The sequence below is a fragment of the Cynocephalus volans genome, chromosome X (assembly GCF_027409185.1).
Source record: "Cynocephalus volans isolate mCynVol1 chromosome X, mCynVol1.pri, whole genome shotgun sequence".
Taxonomy (NCBI): Eukaryota; Metazoa; Chordata; class Mammalia; order Dermoptera; family Cynocephalidae; genus Cynocephalus; species Cynocephalus volans.
The window spans coordinates 33,917,759-33,935,612 of NC_084478.1; the positions used below are offsets into that span (position 1 = coordinate 33,917,759).

Below are 17,854 nucleotides of genomic sequence, written 5' to 3' on the forward strand. Positions count from 1 at the left end.
ACGAGGACTTTGGTGGCTCACCCAGAACCTTACTGCTGTTCACAGGCCTGGCTAAGGATGACGTTGTCAGTCTCCTCTTTTCAGCTTAAGCAGAGTGGTTTCAAATAAATAGAAAATCTTTTTTAAATCTGATTTTTTTTATTTTCCCCTACTCTGAGTAAGAGTTGGCAATCTTTGCACCCTGGGACAGTGAGAGCACTCCACCCCAAAGAGATTAGTAAAATAATGTAAAATTAGTAAGTTAGCAAAATAATCGTAAAATTCTATTTGGTAGAAGCAGAAGTTTGGGTGGCCAGAAACATGGACTTTTCAGTAAGAGCTCAGTAAAGCCAAAAAGGTAGGGCCAGTCAGGAGAGACCAGAGCTGAGAGCCAGGCTATTAAACCGAAACTGGGGGCGGAGGGCAGGGATTGTGTCCTCTCTAATCTCTGTATCCCCGGCACCTGACGGCTCACTCAAATGTTTATTGAGTACTTCAGATGGGAATGCATGGCAGACCTTAAGTTAAAATGCAGATCAAAGGCCAAGACAAGAAAGTAAGTTGTTCTAGAAAAGAGCATGGAGTACCTTGAAGTGAGTCCCAGCTTAAACTGCCTGGGGTCAACATCCAAATGACCAGGAAAACAAAACAAAACAAACAAACGAACAACAACAACAACAAAACCCAGGGGGAGAATAGGCAGGAAACAGAATCTGCCTGATAGCTAGAAACTGTATCCCTGGGCTGGTTTCAGCAGGAACATGTCTGATAATCAAAGCCTGGTTAGTTAGCTCCCCTTTTCACTTCTTACCTTCTTGGTATAGCCAAGTATGGATTGGAGGATATGTACGGGGAACAGGGGGAGAAGGGCCCTTACTTCCTTCTCTACCATGATACCATGTTCATGAGTTGAGGACTCAACACTTCCTCTCCTTGTGGAGCAATTAGCATGTTCATTCGGGTCACACAGCTCCCATTATATCTATTCCATGCTTCTCTGGTGGATTGTCAAGACTCGAGAAACATTTAAGCAAGCTCTTCACTAGTAGCTGTTCAACAGGAATTTAAATGTTAATTAGTGACGTTAAAAAGAAAAAAAAAAATCAATCTCTCTAACTGCGTGAGGGTTAGGTTACTGTTCCTCAACTCCATCAAGACCTGGAAAAAGATTCAAGGGCTTATGACCACTGTCCCCAGTCGCCTTGTGGTAGACAGGATAATAGCTCCCCGAAGATGTCCACATCCTGATCCACAGATCCTGGAAAAATGTCGTGTTACGTGGCAAAAAGGAATTAAGGTTGCTAATGAGATTGATGATGACCTTAAAATAGGGAGATTTTCCTGGATTATCCAGGTGGGCCCAGTGTGATCAGAAAGGTCCTTATAAGTGGAGAAGGGAGGCAGAAGGAGTGTCACAATGATGTGATGTGAGAAAGACTGGACTGGCCATTGCTGGCTTTGAAAATATTAGGGGACCTCAAGCCAAGGAATGCACGCTACCTCTAGAAGCCGGAAGAGGCAAGAAAACAGATTTTCCCCTAGAGACTCCAGACAGGAACTGCTGTCACCTGCCAACACCTTAATTTTAGCCCAGTAAGAAATTTTAGCCCAGTAAGAAATTTTAGCCCAGTACAGAAATTTTAGTCCATTTTGGATTTCTGACCTCCAGGACTAAAATAATAAATTTGTGTTGTCTTAACCACTAAGTTTGTCGTCATTTGTTACAGCAATAGGAAACTAACACACACCTTTTCAATTTCTGTTATCTATCATTCATCCCTGGATACCAGATATGAAAACAGATGAAAAAGAATCAATGCCTCAGCTGCGTTAATGTGGATTTGTGATCAGGCTAGTAAAGGCCATCTTGTCAACATCTGTCCAGTGGAACATGACTACCAAACGAGTAAAAAAGACTGGTTATCTTCTCAAGCTATGTCATGTGTCGTGTCCTGCCATGTACATGGCAGATGAGGACAGGTTTTCTTTGGACTTGGGAATTTTAGAATGACTGGGTTATTTGCAAGTTCATTAAGTTGAAAAGGTCCCTGTGGAAAGGGACCCAACTCTTTCAAGTATGGATTCATTAATTCTTTTTAAATGGAAGGTGACAGTGTAGAGAAACTACAGATTCTCTCGCCCTCCATTTATTCCTTTGTTTAACAAGTATTTATTGGGTCCAAGTGTGCAGTGATCAAAAGTGTGGGCTCAGGCCAGACTTCCGATAGTTTATTTCTACCTCCTTCTGCTGACTGACAACAAAGAAGTTACTTAATGTCCCTGTGCCTCAGGCTTTTCATTTGAAATTTGATGATAATCATAGTATCGATCCCATGGGATTAATGTAAGGGTTAAGTGAATTAATACAAGTAAGGTACTTAGAATGTTTCCTGGCATATAGCCAAGCTCAGAGCCACTGTTAGCGATGGTGATGATGACGACACCGACAATGACGGTGATGACAACAGCTGTGATAACTATGATGCTGGCGGTGTGACAGACACTAGGGATGCAGCCAGGAACACAATGGACAGGTGACCTGCCAGTCCCCGGCAACCTGAGCCCCTTCCAGGACTGGGGCACAGGAATCAGAAGTGGCCACATGTGGTTTATCAGGAGCAAGATCTACCTTGGGTAAAATGGCCAAGTAGGGACAATTGTGCCCTACCTCTCCCTTCTGGTTCCTATGCCAAGGTTTTTTTGTTCTTCTCTTCCCTGGGATCAGAAAATGATCTAGATGGTTAATTAATCTTGAGGACTAACTGACTGAAGAGGTTTAATTTGTTACTCCTTCCAAGGGCTCAATAGAGCAAACGGTCCTCACCCTGGGTTGAGGACATTTCCTACACCTTGAAAGGGGGCTGCCAAGGGTTTCCTGCCATCTGATCAACAGCTCCCCTTTCAGGCAAAATTCCCACCTTGTGGAGGCCATGGAATGGGCCTGCCACAGGAAATGGGCCTGACCAGGGCTCAGGGCTGCACTCTGAAGCCTACAGCCACGTTTGCATTGAGGTGGAGCTTGCCACAGGCTGCTCCTGCCCGCGAAATGAGTGCGGCAGGGATACCGAGGTAGACCAATCCTGGGAGACTTGGTGACTGCTTTGTCAGCTGACTTTGGCTTGAGGACTCCCTAGTGGCTTTGCCAAACTTTCCTCAGGCTGCTTGGAAGTCCAGAACGCTTCCACCCAACCACCTCTCCTTCTCTCCTTCGCTTGGAGTCTGATTTGCATCAGGGTCTGACAGTTCTTCCCCCCACCCCCCCACACCCATCACCACCTTTTCCTTCACATAGGTGCTTTCCCTAACAAAATCCTCACACCCTTAATCTCAGAGGACCTGAACTAACACACACCTCCACACCCCTTTGCGGGCAATGCCCTGTTAATGCTGAATGTCGAAACCTACCCATTTAAAAATGTGCCTGGCTCTCACTCTCCAGTAGCTGGTGAAGTTCTGCCAAGTGTAACGAGGAGGCAGCGTCTTCTAGTGTATTGGTGGGGACTCAGCCAAAAAGCAGATACAGTAGAAAAGTATTTATTCAGCATGTCCAGTCCTCACCTGCCTTTGACAAATGATATTTTGGCAGTTAAGAAATGTTAAATCCTACAGCACACAATGCTCTAAAAACCCAAAGAAAAACAAAACCAAACATATTTTGGTCGGTAAGGTAAAGTATTTAAGATGTGACATAAAGTGTGATAAGAAAATAACTTGATGAGTATAAAAAAATAGATAAATAAATAAATGGAAGTTTACATATCAACTATTTTAGTTGTATCTAATCTCTCCATCAGAATCCTGCTTTTATGAATAGAGTACAGAGATGTAGTGGATTGAATTATGTCCCCCCAAAACTCACTAAAGCTTGAATTGTGTCCCCCAAGTTTTATATATTAGAAACTGGGCCCCGACTGTGACTGTTAAGAGGGTGGGAAATCCTATTATGGTAATTGAAAGGGGGAGCCTTGAAGAGGTGATTAGATTGTAGGACTGTGCACTAGTGAATGGATTAAAAATGGTGGTCAGGGGTGTGGTTCTGAGGGCTTTAAAACGAGAGAGAGTGTCTCTCTCTCTCTCTCCCTCCCCACACTCTCTCTGCTTCCACCATCTTGAATGTGAGACTCCTGGGTCACTGTTGCCACCACCAGATGGACTTTGGACTTCCCAGCCTCAGAAACTGTAAGAAATAAATTTCGTTTTCTTTATAAAATACCCAGTTCCGTGTATTTTGTTATAAGCAACAGAAATGGACTAATACAAGTAAGTTTGCAGATTAACTTCTTCTCCCCACCACCCAAGAAAGATTATAAAGTTAAGAAGAATAGAAATTGCTTACAGGAAATGGTATAAGTCAACCTTACTCTGAACATTTCAAGTTTCCCACATTTGGTCAACTGCACCTGAGATTCAGCCAATATAGTGTCTTTTCTAGAATGCAAGCTATGGCAGCACAGAAGGGCCTAACATAAGGGTTAGTTGTGCTGTTAATGATACTGTCAGATTTTACTGGTTATTTATTGGTTTTTGCTTGATGGCTTTTTAAAGAATTTGGTTACTGGGTATACTTCAATGCTATGGGACTCTTTTTAATGAGTCCTGCTGAAAACCTGGAGAAGTTACTTAAACATTTAACTCCAATAGCCCATGAGGTCGCCAATACAAGAGGACTGTGTGTGTGGTGTGATGTGTGTGCAAACACTTGCTAGTGTACCTTTTTCCTCCAGGAGTTCTGTTTATTAACAAAGGCTAATTCTCTTTGGGGAAAACATCAAGGTTCTTAAATATGTTTTACTACACCTTAGAACTGATTGTTTTTCCCTTGAGAGCATGTCTGAGGTTATCGTGGAAGTCAAGAAGAAACCTCTGTGACTTTAAATACAACATGTCAGGAATGCGTCTGGTCTGTGGGGCAAAGCCAAGTAATATTGTCTATGAATAACAGGCATACCAGTTTGAGATTCACTCCCTTGCTGACTGCAGGCCTGGCTAAGATCAGAACTGTGGTCATTTCAAAGCACTGACCCTCTCCAGATGGAGGTCATGGAAGCTCCTAAACTCACGTGGAAGGCCTGAGCACAAGTCTCAGAAAGCCTCTACCTGCCTTCACTGTTGACATTTGGGATCCTGATTTAGGGTCTCCACCCCATCTGCCTGCCTCCAGCTGATCAAAGGAGCTTTTTCCTAAAGATGGAAAAATGGTGGAAATGGCCACTTCCCAAAGCTTAGGTGCCCTTTAGAGAAAAGCATTCCACCAAGTGGCAGGAAGGGTGGATGGAACCCAAACCTTTTATGTTGATGCTCGAAGTGTGGAGGCCGAGGCATGAAACCGGTCACAGACGCTGTCAGTTGTGGAGGCCCCAAGGGACGGGAGGACCACCTCTCTGGCTTCCCACTTTCTCATGGTTGCTCAGTGACCACATTGTAGCTGGCAGAAGCTTGGGGACAATGCAGCTGCCTCATAAATCCAAAGACCTTTACAGGCAAAGGAGACCTCAGAAACCATTTCTTTCAACCCCCTCCTTTTACAAAAGTAGACACTGAGGCCAGAGAAGTGAAGTGCCTTGGCCAAGGTCACCAAACAAGTTAGTGGTGGAGCCTCCAAATCAGAGTCCTGACTGGGCTCCCCACAGGACCTCTCCTCCAGATGCTTCTGCTCCTAACTAGCTTTTAAGTCAGATGTGGGTCCTTTGGCAACTCTAAGACTTTGGCCCATTCTGCACAGCACAGAGCCAGATCATTCCGAAGCTCTGGGACCATAGCTGGGCAGAGCCAGCCAGAGGACCATGACAGCTGCTACAATGCCTGGATTTTCCACGTTGAGCGAGAGCTCATAAATAGGAGCACACGGCAGCATACTTTCAAGAAACACAACAAGCAAAAATGCAATTCTGCATCCCTTTATTTATAAATGAGTTGGAAATGCCGTGTTCCATTTGGGAACAGGGGGAAGGGGGTGCAGGGGGAAGGGGGGGCTGATTTCAGTAGTTAGCATTATTCAGCACCAGAGCAAACGCTTGGGCATAAGGTCGTGCTTTAACCCAGACGAGACATAGTCGTCTTGTCTTATATGTACAGCATCGTCTTAAGTATGTATGCTCTTCTTATGGCTTTGTCCCCAAACACATCGCAGTGACACAACACAGAACTAGAGAGGAGTCTAGAGTGGAGTAGAAGTTGCAGTGCCTCATGAGCTATTTCTTTTTTTAAAATCTGATGGCCAGGACTAGTGCTGAACGGATGCCTGAACAACAGGCACATGTCTGCTAGATACGGGCTCATGTGACAGCTGAGCCAGTGACGCCATCTCGCATCTCTCCCTGGGGTATGACTGGGTGCTAAAACAGGTCCTGAAGATGGAGAGAAAAATCGATTTGTGTTTTTCCCATCCCTCCCTCAAGGGATAGAATCACAGTATCTAGGAGCCTAAGGCATGGAGCAAGATTGAGATCCCGTGGCTGCGTCTCTTCCACCTGGAGCAAGTCAAAAGCCAAGATTGTCTTTTATTCCTCTTGAGGCTGGCTTTCCTTTGCCTTTGCAAGGTCCTGACACTCAGGAGCTGGCTTGCCAGAAGCAGGTCATCCAACGTGAATATGGCATTACAATTCCACCCTTGCTTCTTAGCTGGCGGAGGGGCGAATGTTTGATTTCAGGGGCCTCATAAGGCGGATGTGGCATCTACCGTAGAAGAGCTGAAAGGAGGAAGCCAGAGACGCAGGGACGCCACAGCCTGTGTGGGTACCTGCTGACCGTGGACGTATGGAGAAGGAACCCTTTCGTCTTCACCTGTTAGCGGGTGAGTTCACACGTGAAAGGGAGTGGAAAATAACTATCCTCCCACTCCCACCCTACTTCAGTGCCATTTTCTCCCATCTTCATATCTGCCCCATTACAATTCACTGGCCGGCCCAAAGTGCAACCCCGTCTCCTCCTGGGAGGGGAGAGGTGGTGGTGTTCGGGGGGGGGCCTGGGAGAGACTGAGAGATGGTCAAGAAGTACCAAAAGCTGGGTTGCAGAATCCTCCCCATACCTTCTCAGTAGACTTGTAGCCTTAGGAGGATGGTGAGGTATTGCTGGAGGTTAGGAGGGTGAGACTTAGAACCCACTTGTGGGTTGTTTTGGCCCATGCCTGGAATATCCCAGGCATTGGTTGTTTCCCCTAATTGGCAGCTACGGTGGCATTATCTGATGAGCCACACAAGTGGCACCTGTCAGTATGGCATGTAAGGCCTGCAAGTTTAGTCGGCCTGACACATCAACCCCACATTATTTGCTCCAGAGTAGGATTCAGGTAAAAGTGCATCTATCTGCCCCGGAGCATGGAGTAAGAGCCTAAGAGCCCTCCCCAACAGAGAGTTTCATCTACAAAGAGGTGCTGAAATGGTTTAAGAGAGCAGATTTTCTTTATCCTCCTTTCCTCTCTCCAGGAACCCCTTTTCTCCTTTTCTCTTGTTGTCACTACCTTCACTTGCCTGGCTGATCTCCTCGTCCTTTCACTGCTACAGGTGTCAACCAGCTGAAATGGGCAGGCAGACATGCACAGTGTGTCCTGAATGCAGATGGAAGACAGAGGCCAAGTGGGCACAATGGAAGAACGGGGCCCTTGCCTCTCTGCAGAGCAAAAGGAAGTTTTTTTCTCACATGCCTGGTTCCTGCCAGTTCTCTGTCCCTCATGAGTGCTTTACAGAGTTCTGGAGAAAGTGCCAGGAACAAGGAGGTTCCAGGCCAGCTTAGCCTCATAGTTTTGCTTCCCAACACACACCACTCATCTCCAGGTGGGCAGGGAGGTAGTTCAACCCCAACACAAAGGGGAAAGACATGCCACCTTCCTTCACTGGTTGCACCTCTTATTGCCTAGACGGCTGGTTCCCAAGGCCTCTGAGAAAGGGCATTCCTGGCACAAGAGATGCTGGACTCTGCCCACAAGTTGCTGGTTTGGGCCTCTGCTCCATCAGACCCCAGGTCTGTCTCTGACTTTACAGGGACAACCAGGCAATACCTACTTATACCCAAGAGTTTGGTTCCAAACCTTGACTCTACCTGCTCATTTCCTATATATGATCAGGAAGCAGTAACTTCAGACAACTCAGCAGGAATGCTTAGAGTTCCATTCAGCAAACCTAGGGCCAGAGATGACTACAATACCAGCTAGATCCTTCAGATACTGAGATCATAACTGAGCCCACAGTGCTCTGCAAAACTCTTCAGAGCCTCCCTTCATCCCAGAATGTTATAGAAGGCCACGAGAACAACCAACTAATTTCCTGGTTGGGACAAAACATTTCTATGAGAATCTGGGATGAGTTTTTGACAAAGTACCCAAGTCATAAGGGAACCAGATGGTTCTTTAGACCACGGATTTCAGCAGGGTATTAGGATGGCGAGCAGGAGAGAAGTATATTGTAAAATGCCACCATCATATATTCATATTGCATATGGTATATGCCTGGAATGGCATATTTGGAGCATACGCAGAACAGGTACATGCAGGTAGCACCCCCTATTGGTACACTATGTGTTTGGTACATTGAACTGTTACTTGAGGTCTATGAAACTGTTAATTGGTCAGAGATGGGAAAAGCCATTCCATAATAGCATCCTTTAAGGAGAAGCTTCAGGAGACATTTATCATCTGCTAAACTTGGAGCCAAAGCTAAGCAGCTTCTCCTTTCTTACACAGGATGTTTTTCTTTGTTGCAGTTCCCACAGATTAAGGTCATTTCTGGAAAACATTGAAGTCAAACCAATGATGAGAAAGTACAACCAGGAACACATTAGGCCTTATGTGGAGCACATCTTGACAGAGCAATCCTTTGAATAAGGTTCACCTTTCATAGCTGACCTTCAGCAAGTCTTTGTCTATGAGCCACATTTCTGGAACTAGAAAAAATCGATGTGTTGCAATATCAAGTCTTAGTGGCTGAACGGAGAAGGTTAGAATTTGTCTTTAACTTGACTATTTCAGAAGCACTTTGCGACCTCTCTTGAAAACAACTTGATTCTGGCAGAGCTTCGGTGGTAGGAGGCAACGTGCAGGGCCCTGACAGAGCCAGAAGTAGCAGGTTGAGGGAACAGCCGCTTCCACAGGTGGTTTACTTGCTGGGAGTAGGTGTAAGGACCAAAGCAGGACTCACCCCACTCCGTGCAAGTCTCCCTGGGGCACTCTGCCTCTTTCCTTAGCAAGGTTAAAGTAGAGTGATTCTTCCAGATGATGCTAAGAAGGTTGGTATAGGTTGTCCAGCTGGAAACCTCCATGCGGAGCCCAAGTGTTGGGCTGTGTGGACAGTGAGGGAGAACTGGTCCCAAGCAGGGTCTCCCTGCTGAGCTGCAGCTCCTGTGACTAGTCCCCTTCAAACACCACCCAGGCATCCTGTGACGTGCTCTCCCCGTCCTGTGTGGTGTGGCTCTTGTCTGCCAGCAGCCTTTACTTCTCGTCCTCGTCCCCCTCACTCAGGCTGCTGATGGAGGCTGAGGCTGCTTTGGGCGAGGAGGGGGGAGAGGTTTTGATGGGGAGCCACGAGAAGGTGGGTGATGGGGAACGGGAAGGGGAACGGCTCCTGGTCGGGCTGCTCACGGGGCTCTGCTTCGGGGATAAGGCCTGTAGCATCCGGCTGCTCCTCTCCTGGAACATCTGCTTCTAAAGAGAAATTTGAGAGAAGGCATCTGTTAACTTAACAATCTGAGGTGGCAGCGAAACAAAAAAGCAGAAAGGAGAGACAACCCCCAAACCCCTGCACCCACAAACTGAGACTTGCACTACATTCCTTGCTGTTGCCGACAACATATGGGAAAGAATTGAGTAAAATTTGGGGGCCGTGAGATGCTGATACATAAGATTACAATCACTGCTGGTTCTTGGGACTCTTTCCTTCTCCCCTTCTTTTCTTCCATCTACAAAATTACTGAGTAGCTCTTATTTGCCAGGCAAATAGTAATGCCCTAAGAACTGGAAGGGTAGCAGAAAATCAAACAAAAATTCCTGTCCTCCTGGATATGAGGAGGAATCATACAGTAAACCAAGTATGTGGTATGTCAGATGGAACTGTGGTCTGTGACAGAAATAAGATGAAAGAGGATAGCAAGTAGGGTGGGGGCAGTGGGCTGCACTTGCAAATGGGGTGCTCAGGGAAGGCCTCACTGAGAAAATGCTCTGTGAACAAAGACCTGTAGAGACGAGGGAGGGACCACATGAACGGGAATCAGGGGCAGCTCATTCCAGACAGAGAACCTGGAGCACACACTGCACGAGGCCAAGGAAGAGCAAGTAGGCCACAGTGACTGCAGGGGGACTGCTGGGTGGGCAGAAGCTGAGAACTCTGTCTTTTACTCTGAGGAGAACCACAGGGCATGTTCAAGGGGCAGAGGGAGGCTGTCGTGGTGGTGGTGAGCGAAGAGTGGGGAGCACTGGGAGAGATCAAGCCAGAGAAATAAGAGGGGACTGTCCCTCTGTAGAGCACTGAGCAAAGGAGTAACAAAAATCTGCTTTTTGTTTTCAAAGGACAGACTGTAGTGAAGTGAGGGCAGGAACAGGGAGAGCAGTTAAGAGCCCATCGCTAAGAATCCAAGGTCATGATGGAGCCCAGCCCAGGGTGATGGCCACGATGATGGTGAGAAATGGTCAGATTCCCAATATATGTTTCCCCATATTTGCATTAAGGTATAATAAACTCACCCTTTTTTGTATACAATCCTGTGACTTTTGACAAACTCATACGGTTGTGTGACCGCCAGAACAATCAAGGCATAGACGAGTGCATCAGCCCCCAAATTCCCTCGTAACCCTTTGGAGTTACCCCTCCCCCGGCCTCTGGCAACAGATCTGTTTTCTGTCCCTACAGTGTTGCCTTTTCCAGGATGTCATCGAAATGGACTCCTACAATATGTGGCCTCGCTACATTTTAAAGGTAGATCCAACAGGACTCGCTGACAGATGGGATGTGGGATGTGGGAGGAAAAGGAACGAAGTGACTCCAGTTTCTGGCCTGTGGAACGAGAAAGTGGTATGCCATTTGCTGGTGTGGGGAAGACTGTGGGGCAGGAGGAGGTTTAGGTGGTAAAACTGGTTTTCCAGTTAGAAACCTCAGGTGACTATTAGCCGGTGCTTTCAGAACTGAGCCCTTCCTAGAGGCTGTCCTTCAGCCCTATGGGAAACCCAGTCCTAGTCTTGGCCCTGAACCCCTGCCAGCCTCCCTGGCCTCCTGCCCTGTGCCTGCCGCTCCCTTCTACCACCTTCTGAATGCCTTTCTCATGCTGCCTGAGGTCTTTCGATTGCTCATAGCTGAGCCCCCAGCAGCTCAGTCCAATTTTTTTATTCTAAACTGGCCCTGAGAGCCAATTCTCCTATTAGTGATTTTAAACTTTGCTTGTTATTTGGGCTATACATTTTATAAACCATTACAGAAACCTTCTGGGTACCAAGTGCTGCACAGGAGGAAGAGGAAGAAGAGGTATAAAGAAGGTGATTGTGTCTGATCTGAGTCTTTGATAATGCACTGGAAGAGGGGTAGAGATGGGGAGGACTGGCTTCCCAAGCAGAGGGCACCAAGTACCAAGTACAAGTTACTTGATGTAACTAGAACCCCAAGTACCTATGTGGTGACAATAACCTGGGCTTGGAGCACCAGAAGGAGGCTGGAATTCCTTCCCAAGAGCTGCGGGAAGATTTTAATCAAGGGAGGGGTATGATTAGATTTGTGTTTTAGAAATATCTTTGGGTGTGAGACATCACAACCACCATGCAGATGGTCCGCCAGCCACTGGAGTGCACTGATACAAGGAGAGTCACCAGCACAGACCAAAGAAAAGAAGAGGATGTCTCTCTCCACAAAGCCCATTCCAGAGTGACAGAAGAAGCAGCTGCTCTATGATAACATTGGGGGACCTGAACTCACCTTTCAGCATTGGACAGATCATCTACGCAACAAATCAACAGAGTAACCATTACTCTTTCAGAAGGAGAGAAGAAATCTAGGGTTATCAGTGGTGGGAGGGGGAGGGAGGGGGGATGGGGAGAGATTGGACAAGGGGCATAAAGAATAAGTACAATTTGTAACAATATGCATACTAGTAATATTGATTTGATCCACAGATGTCAACACTGAATCCCCAAAATATGTATAATCAATTATGATTCAATAAAAAAAAAAGAAATATCTTTGGGTGTGAGCATAAAAGCAAAGAAAGAAACCATAAAGGAAAAGATTGATGTTTGATAACATAGAAATTTAAACTTCTGTACCTCAAAAAGGAAGCAGAACAGGTCAGCCACCCACCCAGACCCCCACCCTGCCTGCACAGAAGGCAGGACCCCAAGCCGTGCTGCCACCAATGGGGGAGGCACTCAGACAGGCAGCTGAACAGGCCAGGACCCCATACCATGAGGCTGCTGCCAAGAGGCTTCACACAGCTTCCACAGAGGTGGTCCACAATAGCTACCACCATAGCTACACTGTTGCAAGGATGGCTCACAGCCTCAGTAACATCCAAAGACCACTGTGCAGGTGGCCCGCCACATATTTGACTTCACCGACACAAGGAGAGTCACTGGAGGAGCCTGGAAAAAGGAGAAGTCTTTCTCCTCGAAGTCCACTCCAAAGTAATAGAAGAAGCAACTGATCTCCCAGATGACCAGAAATCAATGTAGAGATACTAGAAATATGAAAAAATCAGAAAATATGACACTGCCAAAGGAATTCAGTAACTCTCAAGTACCAGACCCTATAGAACAGGAAACCCTTGAAATGACGGAAAAGTAACTGTCTTAAGGAAACTCAATGAGATAAGAGAGGACTCTGTAAGACAACACAGTGAAATGAGAAAAAAGTATCCAGCATATGAAGGATGAAATTTACAAAGAGATTAATACCTTAAAAAACAATGTAGCAGAACTGGAACTGAAAGATGAATTCAATGAAATAAAAAACATAACCAAGAGCTTAAGCAACAGTTTAGAACAAGCAGAAGAAAGAATTTCCAAACTCAGAGATAGTCTTTATGAAATAACCCAGGCAGACAAAAAAAAAAAAAGGAAAAAATAATTTTAAAAAATGAAGAATGTCTAAGATAGCTAGCAGACAACCTTAAGTGCACAAACATCCAAATCATGGGTGTTTCTGAAGGGGAGGAGAAATGTAAAGGCATTAAAAATCTCTTTAATGAAATAATAATGGAAAACTTCCCAGGTATAGCGAGAGACACAGACCTTCAGATCCAGGAAGCTCAGATCCCCAAACAGATTCAATCCAAAAAGATCCTCTCCAAGATACATTATAGTCAAATTTGCAAAGCTCAGAGACAAAGAGAGAATCCTAAAAATAGCAAGAGAAAAGCATCAAATCACTTATAAGGGAGCCTCCATTACACTAACAGCAGACTTCTCAACTGAAACTCTACAGGTGAGAAGAAAATGGGATGACTATTCAAAATACTAAAAGAAAAAAGCTGCCAGGCAAGAATACTATACCCATCAAGGCTATCCTTCAGAAATGAGGGAGAAATAGTGTATTTCCCAGATAAAAACCATGGGAGTTCATCACCACATAACCAGTTCTGCAAGAAATTCTTAAGGGAGTCCTGCATCTGGAATCCAAAAAACAATAATCACTACTACGAATACACAAGTAAGAATAAAACCCACTAGTAAAACACAAATGCAAATGAGAAAGACAAAAGAAACTAAATTTTACCACCTCAAAAAATCCCCACAAACAGTGAAGACCAATAATTAAAGGAAAATAAAGGAATAAATGATACTCAAAACATCTAAATGAAAACCTAAATATCAGGAATAAGATAATACCTCTCAATAACAACCCTAAATGTAAAAGCATTAAACTCCCCACTCAAAAGACACAGACTGACGGATTGGATCAAAAAGCAAGACCCAACTGTATGCTGTCTTCAAGAGACTCATCTCACTGATAATGATGAACACAGACTAATAGTGAAGGGATGGGAAAAGATATACCATGCAAATGTAAACCAAAAATGAGCAGGAGTAGCTATTCTTATATCACATAAAATAGATGTTAAACCAAAAACTGTAAAAAGAGACAAAGAAGGCCACTATGTATTGATAAAGGAATCAACCCAGCAAGAAGACATAACAATCATAAATATATATGCACCCAACACTGGAGCACCCAGATATGTAAAGCAAACACTATAAGACCTAAAGAAAGAGATAGACCCCAACATGATAACAGTGAGGGACCTGAACACCCCCCTCTCATCATTGGACAGATCATCTAGGCAACAAAATCAACAGAGAATCACAGGATTTAAACTAAACTTTAGATGAATTGGACCTGGCAGATGTTTACAGAACATTTCATCCAACAACTACAGAATACGCATTCTTCTTATCAGCACACAGAACATTCTCCAAGATAGAACACATGTTACTTCACAAATCAAGTCTCAATAACTTTAAAAAAAATCAATCATTTCAACTATCTTTTCAGACCAAAATGGATTAAAACTAGAAATTAATAACAAGTGAAACTCAGGGCTCTATACAAATACATGGAAATTAAACAATGGATTCCTGAATGACCTATGGGTCCAAGAAGAAATTAAACAGGAATCAAAAAATTCCTACGAAACAATGAAAATAAAGACACATCATATCAAAACCTGTGGGATACTGCAAAAGTAGTACTAAGAGGGAAGTTTATAGCAATAAATGCTTACACGCAAAAATAGAAAGATTTCAAGTAAACATCCTAACACTACACCTAAAAGAACTAGAACCACAAGAACAATCCAATCCCAAAGTAAGTAGATGGAAAGAAATCATTAAGATTAGAGCAGAACTAAATCATATAGAGACCCAGAAAACAATACAAAAGATCAATGAGACAAAAGTTGTTTTTTTAAGAAGATAAACATAATAAACAAACCACTAGCTAGGTTAACAACAAAAAAAGAAGAGAAGACACAAATTACAAAACTCATAAATAAAAAAGGAGACATTACAACTGATTCCACAGAAACACAAAAAATCCTTAGAGACTATTGGAGGATAGTCAACAAATTCGAAAACCTGGAGGAAATGGAAAAATTTCTGGTCACATACAAACTACCAAGACTGAACCAAGAGGAAACAGAAAACCTGAATAGACCAATAACAAGCAAAGAGATTGAAGCAGTAATCAGCAATCTCCCAACAAAGAAAAGCCCAGGATTGGATGGCTTTACTGCTGAATTCTACCAAACCTTTAAAGAGGAATTAGTACCAATTTTCTTCAAATTATTCCAAAAAATTGAAACAGAGGCCACTCTCCCAAACTCATTCTATGAGGCCAGCATCACCTTGATACCAAAACCAAACATACAACAAAAAAAGAAAACGACAGACCAATATCTCTGATGAACATAGGCACAAAAATCCTCAATAAAATACTAGCAATCAGAATACAGCAACGAAAAGATTATACATCATGATCAAGTGGGATTCATCCCAGAGATGCAAGAATGGTTCAACATACATGAGTCAATAAATGTGATACAGCACATCAACAAAATCAAGAACAAAAACCATATGATTATCTTAATAGATGCAGAAAAAGCATTCAGCAAAATTCAACATCCCATCATGATAAAGACTCTCAGCGAATTAGGTATAGAAGGAAAGTATCTCAACACAATAAAAGCCATCTATAACAAGCCCACTGCCAATATCACCCTGAATGGGGAAAAACTTTTCCTTTAATAACAGGAAAAAGACAAATATGCCCACTCTCAATGCTCCTATTTAACACAGGACTGGATATACTAGACAGAGCAATCAGGCAAGAGAAAGAAATAAAGGGCATCCAGATTGGAAAAGATGAAATCAAACTGTCCCTATTTGCAGATGACATGATCCTATATATAGAAAAACCTAAAGACTATCAAAGAACTCTTAGAGCTGGTTAATAACTTCAGTAATGTTGCAGGATACAAAATCAATGCCCAAAAATCAGTTGCATTTATATTCTCCAATAATGAGCTAACAGAAAGAGAAATCAAGAAAGTAAGCCATTTTACAATAGCCACCAAAAAAATAAAATACCTAGGAATAAATTTAGCCAAGGAGGTGAAAGATCTCTACAATGAGAATTACAAATCACTGCTGAAAGAAAATAAAGAGACACAAAAAGATGGAAAGACTTTCCATGCTCTTGGATTAGAAGAATTAACATTGTGAAAATGTCTATACTACCCAAAGCAATCTACAGATTCAGTGCAATCCCATCAAAATACAAATGACATTCTTCACAGAAATAGAAAAAAATAATCCTAGCATTCATATGGAACAACAAAAGACCCCTAATAGTCAAAGCAATCCTGAGCCAAAAATAAATAAATAAAGCAGGAGGCATAACACTACCTGACTTCAAATTATACTATGAAGCTATAGTAACCAAAACAGCAAGGTACTGGCATAAAAATAGATAGTTGGACCAGTAGAACAGAATAGAGAACCCAGAAACCAACCCACAGACTTCCAGCCAATTGATATTTGACAAAGGGAACAAAAACATACATTGGGGGAAAGACTGCCTCTTCAATAAGTGGTTCTGGGAAAATTGGACATCCATATGCGGAAGAATGAAACTAGATCTGCACCTCTCACCACATACCAAAATCAACTCAAAATGGATTAAAGACTTAAGTATAAGACCTGAAACTGTAAAACTACTAAGGGAAAATATAGGGGAAACACTTCAGGAACTAGGACTAAGCACAGACTTTATGAACAAGAGTCCAAAAGCACAAGCAACAAAAGAAAAAATAAATAAATGGGATTGTATCAAACTAAAAAGCATCTGCACAGCAAAGGAAACAATCAACACAGTGAAATGACAACCTACAGAATGGGAGAAAATATTTGCAAGCTAAACATCTGACAAGGGATTAATATCAAAAATATACAAGGAACTCAAGCAATTACGCAGTAAAAATATAACCCAATTAAAAAATGGGCAAAGAAGTTGAATAGACATTTTTCTAAGGAAGACACAGAAATGGCCAACAGGCACTTTAAAAAATGCTCAACATCACTAATCATCAGGGAAATGCAAATTAAAACCACATTGAGATATCACCTCACCCCAGTTAGACTGGCTAAAATCAAAAAGACGGAGAATAACAAATGCCAGGGAGGGTGTGGAGAGAAGGGAACACTCCTACATTGTCGGTGGGACTGTAAATTAGTACAACCACTATGGAAAACAGTATGGAGGTTTCTCAAACAATTACAGATAGATCTTCCATACGATCCAGCAATCCCAGTTCTGGGTATATACCCGAAGAAATGGAAATCATCATGTCAAAGGGATACCTACACTCCCATGTTCATCACAGCTCTATTTACAACAGCCAAGATATGGAACCAACCTGAATGTCCATCAACAGATGACTGGATAAGGAAACTGTGGTATGTATACACCATGGAACACTACTCTGCCATAAAAAAGAATGAAATTCTGCCATTTGACACAACATGGATGAGCTTAGAGAAACTTATGTTGGGTGAAATAAGCCAGGCACAGAGGGAAAAATACCACATGTCCTCACTCATAAGTGGGAGCTCAGAGAGAAAGAAGGAAGGAAAGAAAGACCACAGTGGTGTGTTGGACTTGCAGAGGGAGAGAACGTACCTAGGGATACAAAGTGGAGTAGGGGAAGGGGAATGGGGAGGGAGGTTGGGGATAATTGGGTGGGAGGCATGGGGAATAATTGCAATTTGTGGTCATGGACATGCTGCCAGTATGGATCTGACCATCACATCTGGGGCACGAGTGGTGACGATCAGCTTTGCATGCCATGAACATGTATAAGCAATAAAAATAACACAAAATAAGATAAAAGGCAAATTAAAAAATTGGGGAAA

General features: G+C 43.5%; 1 protein-coding gene across 1 annotated transcript in view; it reads right to left on the reverse strand.

The window, feature by feature from the left end:
* Window positions 1-9,400: 9,400 nt before the first annotated feature.
* PCYT1B (phosphate cytidylyltransferase 1B, choline) overlaps window positions 9,401-17,854 on the reverse strand; it is a 75,765-nt gene continuing 67,311 nt past the window's right edge. Inside the window, exon 8 of the mRNA XM_063084296.1 lies at window positions 9,401-9,613. Coding sequence (XP_062940366.1) covers window positions 9,401-9,613 — 213 coding nt within the window. The remainder of the gene's footprint in view (window positions 9,614-17,854) is intronic.